Genomic DNA, 8883 nt, shown 5'->3' with positions numbered 1-8883 from the left:
TTTTTGTGGCTTTTCAATCCTTCGTTTTGAGCTTGGTTTATACAAATAGATTCATGTAATAACCACAGTTTTCAATGATAAATATAATTTATAAAAACTTTTATGAGATCGTCTTACGATTTTACGGATAACTAATTCATGAAAAATAATTATTTTTTATGTCAAAAATATTATTTTTCTTTGTAAATATGAATCGGTTTAACCTGTATCACATATATAAATATGTGAGATTATTTCAAATGAGACTAATTCAATATTATTTACATTTTATTTTGTATTATTTACATCTACTGATAAATAAAAATTATATTATAAAATATTTATGAAGTAAGAGTCTAATAATATTTTATAAGTATGCATTTGATTTACGAATCTGATTCGAATTAATAATTTCACGAACAAGAGCGTAAAAAGAAGAAGAAGCAAATTTAAGTAAGAAAAAGAGAGGAAATGATGTTATTTTGTAGCCAATTTAGGGAAAATAATAGATGTAAAATCTAATTGTAATTTAAATCTAATTTAATATATTTTGGACAAGATATGACATCACAATAGAGATTAACGTCAAATAAAAAAATATTATTAAATAGGACAAGACTCAAACCAATCAAAAGATAAAAAAATTTTACTATTTTTTTTAAATCTCATAATATAATTATAAAATTCTTGAAATAAAATCATTCGACGGGAATCATAATTATTTTATATATCACATGAATATTAATTTTATTAACCGATAAGAAAGTATATGGACAGTTGCGTAACCAGGATTTTAAAATCAGGTACATAAAAACTTCAACAATTTTTTCTCGCTAATGAAAAATATTATTTTTTTATTAAAAATTTATATAAGTAAATAAAATTATATCATTTTAAAAAAAAATTTATGCTTAATAAAATCTCAATTTTGAATGTAAGAATATTAGGTGATGAATTTACTAGATCACGAGAATGATTGGTTTTCTTCTTGAGTCGGCCAGGAAGGGAATTTACTAGATCACGAGAATGATTGGTTTTCTTCATGATTAATCNATATCACAAAAACTCTTATGAAACGGTCTCACGGATCAATTTCATGAGTCGAATATCTTATTTGAGTCATTCATCAATCTATTGCACATTCTTTAGTGGAGTTGACCAAAAGGAAGTTGGTGTGAGGAACAAAAGATGTTACAAAAATATAGTGTTCCACCATCATTTATTTATTTTATAAAAATAATAAAGATTCTGTATATATCATCCTCTTTTATCCCTCTCCATATAACTCCATCGACTACTACAGTGTCCCGTCCACGTATATACCTACCAACCTTACCAACCAAGTGTCGACTACAAATATATTTTAAAGTTTTATATATAATTTTGAAATGTTATATTTTTTTGTCCAATGAGGTAAAAATTATTTTGCATGCCACGAACGATCGAAACATGATGTTTAATTTGTTGTATAGTTTTAAATATTAGAGTTACATTGTTGGTAACGACTATAAATTTTTGTACATTGGTAAGTGATGGTATCAGAGTTAAGATCATATGTCCGATTCTCATTAATTGAAAGAAGTATGACTACTGTGAGATGATTTTAGGAGTGCAATAATTACTTCTGTTAGAGAGCGATTGAAACATGATACTTGAGTTGTTGTTTGGTTTAAACGATTTGAATTGTATTATTATCACTAATGTATTTTTTAATAAAATGACAAGCTTTCCCAACACATACAGTAAAAAATGCAATAAAAAATATCCTTAGAGGTTCCAAAGAGTACCAATCAAACCATAAAAATCAACGACTCTTAAAACAATAATACTAAAATTAAAATGCAAAAGATTTTTTTTAAAAAAAACCATATTAAAATATTAAAAACCCAAAATATAGTCGATTTAAAAACTTATTTAAATAAATCATATATATATAGACACACACATATAAATATTATAAACATATATAACTCTAACTCATGCATGTAATAATAAAAGGAGCATGGAGAACATATAAAGGAAAAAATGATACAGGCACGCGCACTAAGCTTATATGTGACACTTTTAACATATGATCCAACTTAACTCACAACAACCCACCAAATTTGTGATTTCAGTAACCAATACCGACTACTTACCCACAATTTAGAGGTTTATATATACATATATATATAAGTAAATATACATGTAAAATTATGTTTTTGATCTTACATATTTATCTATTAGAAATTTAAGTTATTTATGTTGTCGAATTCAAGTTTTAGTCATTAATCTTTCCATTTTTTGGTATTTTTTAAATCATGAATGCTGATGTGTACAGACGTTGACGCCAAATTATCTCTGCATCGATGTCACATCAGCGCACGTCGAAAAAACACCAAAATTGCAACAACAACAAAAATCATGATTAACAGATTAAAACTGAATTTTGACAAAATGGATTACCAAATTCGCAAAAAGATAAATATACGTGGACCAAAAATGCAATTTCTCTCTCTCTCANTATATATATAGATACCCCATGAATCGGTCCATCAAGACTTTGGACCCCAGGCTCATACCTAACCCTGGTAGATGGCCCATAACAAGCTCATGTACTCTCCTAAAAATATCAGGTTTGAGCGTCCAATTCAGGGATCATTCGCTATACTGATTTTCGGCAGCACCCTTAGCTGCTATCTCATTATATTTTCAGTCTTTGACTTGAGCGTCAGAAGAGCTACGCGGAGACACCCTCGCGGCTCCATTCGCGATTTCAGACTTAGAGTAAATTCAAGGTCTGCATTCGGATTACTATCACTTGTTGGAACCGAACTCTAAATTTTCAATGAAAATTAGTGGGAATATGCATGCATGTTGACGAAGGATACCCTAATTAATATAGAAAATGAACATTTAGGAAGAAATATAACTTTTAAATTGGCATTGAACATATTTTATTTTTCTTGGGAAACTTTAAGTAGCATCCAAATTATATGATATATTTTTTCAAAAAAAAATAAAATAAAATTGAAGGCCAGTCACTACTCCTAGCTAACTCTTGAGCCACAAAGTTCCAAGAGACAACGAGAAGACTTTATCGATTAAAGAAAAAACAAAATTCAAGGCTGCCTCTATAAATATGGCCTTGGGTTGAAATGGGATGGTAGAAAGAGAGATTTTAAATTTCAGGTTCTCAATTCACAATTTCTTGAATTTTTAGAGTCAATTTTGTTGGAAAAATGGAGAGATTTTGCCAACTTAATTTGTTAGTGACCACTTTCATACTAGTATTGGCTGTGCCTTCTTCATCCACAACGAAGCATTTTCAATTCAATGTAAGTTATTACTTATATTTAGTTTTCTAAAAATATATTTACATGCAATTTAATTTACAGGTATACAGAACACTTACGAATGAATCGTAGTCGTGCATATGCATTATGATGTATGTTTTTTTCCGCTAAAATGATCCCGAACTCGGATATATATTCGTATTCACGCATGTACACACCTTACGAAAATCGAGGTTTTTTTTTTCAAAAATAAAGAAAATCGGAATATATATTTTCGAGCTTTATGAACTAAAAATGCTGCAGGTTGAATGGAAATCTGTAACAAGACTTTGTACCAGGAAGCCTGTGTTGACAATCAACGGGAAGTATCCAGGGCCAACTATTGCTGTGAATGAAGGGGATAATGTCCAAATTAAAGTCACTAACAAAGTTGCTCCGAACACTACAATCCATTGGTGAGTTACATTAATTAATTGCATATATTATAAAAATTAAACAAGAATATTTAGGCTTTACTTATTCTAACATAAAGTTTGGTGTAAAAGAATCATTCTGTCATTTATAATCTAAATTATATAATATTTTTACCTAATTGTGTAAATGATGTGACAATTTATAAAAATAGTGTACAATTGATGATTCCATATAATTCATACAAAACTGATTGTATTTTTTTTTCTATGTATTATTATTAATATTATTATTATTATTATATTATTTGTAATTATGTTAGTATTCAAAGACAAGTAGTCGAAAATGGAGCATTATCATCGATGATTGTCATGATTATTAATTAGCATATTATATACATGGGATAAAAATTAAAACATCATTAATTTTAATTTTTTTGCTTCTTGTTTTTTTTCAAAAAAAAAAAAAAAACTTCCAAAGTACCATTCAACATTACAAAATAAACAAAACTTCTCTATCGTACTTTGCGCCGGGCGATCCAAGAATTCGGAAAAAATGCAAAAAAAGGATATTGTTTTGGTACAATAAATTTTTATTAACGGATATTTTTTCCAGATTATTGATTTAACCTGTCAACATTTTTTGACATACACAAACAAATCAACATGTTTGGTGTCACGTTATCAATTTGATCAAAATGACCAAAATCTAAAATTTAGTTTATAAAAACTAAACTTTGAATACTGAACTAACCAAAACCTATATCGGAACAGATAAAACTTTCGGCCTTTTGACACTATGCTGAAAAATGAGTAAAAGAAAAAAAAAATCGACTTGGAGTTAGGAAGCTAATGAGCTACGCTGCTATGAGCTAAACGACCGGACTATTCTCGATTAAGACCAAGATTTTAACACTTAGACCAACAGTAAAACACGCTAGATAGCACATAGCATCATGCAAGTGGTATTTTCATGAGTTAGAAAGGCTGCCGGGCCTTATGATTACTGAAACAGGCACGGGGTGCGGCAGCTGAGAACAGGATGGGCCGATGGACCAGCGTACATAACCCAGTGCCCCATCGGCGCAGGCAGCACTTACACATACAACTTCACTGTGATCAACCAAAGAGGAACCCTTTGGTGGCACGCACACTTCTCGTGGCAACGTGCTTCTGTTCACGGCGCTTTCATCATTCGCCCCGCACCACGCATGCCTCTTCCTTTTCCAACACCAATCCAACTCGATATCCCCATCATTTTAGGTAAAAATAAAAATAAAAATCATTCATTTTCTTCACTTAAAAATCATATTTTAAAAACATGGGTTTCATCATAAATTTGTGTGTTTTGCACTTCTACAGGTGAATGGTGGAATGGAGATATTGATGCAGTTGAGAACGAGATGATGTTGTACGGTGGTGGACCTAATTCTTCGGATGCCTACACAATCAATGGTCTACCAGGGCCCTTGTACCCTTGCTCCGCCAAAGGTAAACATATATAATAACGAGCACACAAAATATTTTATATATAATTTGTTTTTTATTTAATTTTGTATACTATATTTTTATTAATATTGGAAAACAATTAGAGGGTATTATTCTACGTACACAACTATGGCATGGTGCTTATGTGTGAAATATCACATTAGTACTTTCGATAAAAAAAAATTAAAATTGCAAAAACAAATAATAATGATATATATAAGACTAATACTGAAATTTAAGAATCTGGTTCCCCTGCTGGTGTTGAGTAAAACAGCAGTGTCAATTTTCAATGTTTTCAATTTTTTTCAAAGTCGTTTTTCTTTTAATTTTTTTAAATTCTTTTATTTTTTTCGACTTTTTACCCTCTCTTTTCCTCTTTTATTTTCCCTCTATTTTCCTCATTTTTTTTCCTCTTGCACAAACATTAACGGACAATTTTATATGAAATAATATAAACAATTTAATTAATAAGAGTTTCATATCAATAACACAATAAAAATACAAACAAACAAAATCAAATAAAAAATTCGATAGCCAAACAATTAGAAAAAGAATTAGATATTCAAAGGAACAAGAAAATCGAATCTCGTATGTTATAGTATTTCTTGTAAAAATAAAAATAATAATAAAATTGAATGAGAGAGGAAAAAACGAGAAAAAGAAGAAAATGGACAAAAGAAGACGAGATGAAATAGCCGAGAAGAAAACAAAATCAAACCTAAAAACTAGATTAAAATAAGCTCAAATAAACACAGTCCATTAAATATCCACATCACCAAATGATGTGGTTGGTACACTGTAGGGGATCCATATCCGAAATTTAACAAAACAAATTATTAAAATCACAAAAAAAAACGAACAAGTATTTTTATGATAAAATATATATTGCCAAAAAATATATATATAATTGATTTTGTGTACATATTATGCATACTTTATTCACTAGTGTTGATTATACAAGATGCAGCAAGGTGCTCAAATTATTACGTCAACACTTTTAGAGTTCAAATGATCACCTACATATATCGCTTAGATATAGTTATTATAATTTATAATAATATCTATTATTTTAAGGAATATTTTATTTATTTAAATTAACAAAATTGGTTTTTTCTTAGCAAAACATTTCTATCCTCCATGATCTACATTTATCCTCACATGTTACATCGGAATTATGCATCACAGATACTTTCATACAGACCGTTGAACGCGGGAAAACCTACATGCTAAGGATAATAAACGCGGCGTTAAACGATGAACTCTTCTTCGCGGTGGCGAGTCACAGCTTGACGGTGGTGGAAATCGACGCCGTTTACACGAAACCGTTCACGACGTCCTCCATAATGATCACTCCCGGGCAAACCACCACCGTGTTGCTAACCGCCGATCAAGTCCCCGATGCATCTGGCGTGTTTGTCATGGCGGCTAGACCTTATCTTACCTCAGTTTTCCCATTTGATAACTCAACAACAATTGGTTTCTTGAAATACAAAGCTAACTCTAATCTTGAAACAAAGAAGCCTCCGGCAATTTCATCTTACACTTTGCCTAGCAATCTCCCAGAAATGAAAGATACCTCATTCGCCACACAGTTTTCGGACAAGCTCAGAAGCCTCGGATCATCTGTTTACCCATGCAACGTGCCGAAAAAGATCGACAAACGTGCCGTCATGACGATCAGCTTGAATCTTCAAGATTGCCCGGTTAATGAAACCTGTAAAGGGTATCTAAACAAGAAGTTCTACGCCTCGATGAACAACCAATCTTTTGTTCGTCCTTCGATGTCGATTCTCGAATCACATTACCGGAACCTCAAGGACGGGATCTCTTCCGACTTCCCCGAAAAGCCACCCTATGTTTTTAACTACACCGGAGTAAACCCTGTGACAGAAAACATGAACACGGAGTTCGGGACTAAAGTGCTGCAGGTTCCCTTCGGCACGAGACTCGAAATCGTGCTACAAGACACAAACTTCTTGAATCCGGAGAACCATCCGATACATGTTCATGGCCATAACTTCTTCATCGTGGGAAGAGGGTTCGGGAATTTTGATGCGACAAAAGATCCTAAGGGTTACAATCTGGTGGATCCGCCAGAGAGGAACACGGTGGGCGTTCCGGTGGGGGGATGGGCGGCGATTCGGCTCGTTGCGGATAATCCAGGAGTTTGGTTCATACATTGCCATCTTGAGGAACATACATCATGGGGTTTAGCGATGGGGTTTGTTGTTAAAAGTGGGAAAGAGCCGTTTCAATGCTTAGTGCCGCCTCCAAGTGATTTTCCAAGGTGTTAAAATTGAACCTTTAATTTGTTGGGTAATCGGTTTGCTCTTATCTAAAACGCATCGAAAGTTTTTAAAATTTTATTTTGACATTAAAAACTCTGGACACTCGTATGATTTAAAAGATAAGAACATATGTAGGAATTTTAATTTTACCTTTAGTGAATTGTCACTTGGCACCAATTACTCCGGTATTAACATATGTAGATATTGTTGTATTTCCCTACGAACTTTCTTCAAAATCTTCTTTCTTCGAATCTCCTAATCTGGTCCACGACTGGAATATTCATTCCTCATCAAAATTGTATTAGAAATTTTGAAGAAATTTTAACATATGAGAGCAAAAATCAAAAGACGGCTCAAGAACTAGTTGTCTTGGGGTTGGCCGAATTTTGAGAGAAAAATTAGAGAGGATTTTTGAAAATTTTGAGAAGCTAGGAAGCTAGGGTTATGGACTCATTACCATAAAACAATAGCCTTAACCTAATTACCTTTTGTAGCTAAATAATGAAACTTAAAGCTACAAAAGGTAAAATTAAAATTCGTTGGATCATGAGAATTAATGTCAGAATCACAAGTCCAGCATGCTACATCTCACACTCTGGCCAGAGATTTATCATGTTGGACTTGTACTCCTACAAGCTCATTAAACATATTTCCCACTACATTTAATTTAATATTTAATAAACTCAACTTTTTAGCTTAATAATTTAAATTCTCAAATTTTATAAATTCAACTCCTTGAATTTATTCTCTCTTAATGTTAATTATCATAAATTCAACTCCTTGAATTTATTTTCTCCAAATTTGATTATCATATATTCAACTATTTGAATTTACTATTTTGTAATTTTATATAAATTCAACTACTTGAATTTATTCTCTCAACAGGAACAATTGATCCAGTGCTTATGTGACCTATGTGGTATTCAATTACTCTATCTAAGGGCAATTTATACATCATCTGTTAGAGTAGATGCCCTGCAAGTCAACTGTTGACTAGGGATTTTATTGACTCAATTGTAAAGAACAATCTTTATTTTAATATAATTCATTATTTCATGGTTTGTTATTTCTTTATCTGTATACCCATGATTTCAAACATAGATAAAGACCTTGATTATACTTTAATACAAATGAATCGTAATTCGATGTTGAAACTCATTTGTAAACACTGTATGATCTAAATTCGTTCCTAGTCGATTCAGCCGCCTAAAACGTGGATAAAGGTCGCTTGAGCTCGAGACTAGCATCTGTGATGTTGTGTACTGCGTTTCTTGGTAAGGGCATAGAGATGTCCAAACATACAGATGGGTAGTCATATGATGATTATACCGAACAACCCTCCCTCGGACTTTCCAAGTGGTTATCATTCATCGAGAGGATAAGTCCGTGGTTATGATTGTACACCATTAGTCCTTACGACCCGGGACAACACTGAGGCTCTAT

At 32.0% G+C, this 8883-nt stretch overlaps 1 protein-coding gene across 1 annotated transcript; it reads left to right on the top strand.

The window, feature by feature from the left end:
- The first annotated feature begins 3140 nt into the window (after positions 1-3140).
- LOC140967841 (laccase-1) lies at positions 3141-7570 on the top strand. The gene is made up of 5 exons (XM_073428614.1): positions 3141-3296; positions 3558-3709; positions 4680-4927; positions 5027-5155; positions 6338-7570. Exons 1-5 carry the CDS (start codon positions 3201-3203, stop codon positions 7444-7446), a joined length of 1734 nt encoding a protein of 577 aa, XP_073284715.1. The 5' UTR covers positions 3141-3200; the 3' UTR covers positions 7447-7570.
- Positions 7571-8883: the final 1313 nt, after the last annotated feature.

Source organism: Primulina huaijiensis, unplaced genomic scaffold (assembly GCF_012295235.1).
Source record: "Primulina huaijiensis isolate GDHJ02 unplaced genomic scaffold, ASM1229523v2 scaffold28683, whole genome shotgun sequence".
Lineage (NCBI taxonomy): Eukaryota > Viridiplantae > Streptophyta > Magnoliopsida > Lamiales > Gesneriaceae > Primulina > Primulina huaijiensis.
The sequence above is the reverse complement of the archived record's forward strand: the minus strand, read 5'-3'. Positions and strand labels throughout refer to the sequence as shown.

What these genes read in the sequence shown, in the direction of transcription:
- LOC140967841 (XM_073428614.1), top strand. Translation starts at nt 3,201, where the DNA reads ATGGAGAGATTTTGCCAACTTAATTTGTTAGTGACCACTTTCATACTA. An exon ending in CCGAACACTACAATCCATTG is followed by an intron (nt 3,710 to 4,679) that starts GTGAGTTACATT and finishes TTACTGAAACAG; the next exon opens with GCACGGGGTGCGGCAGCTGA. An exon ending in CGATATCCCCATCATTTTAG is followed by an intron (nt 4,928 to 5,026) that starts GTAAAAATAAAA and finishes GCACTTCTACAG; the next exon opens with GTGAATGGTGGAATGGAGAT.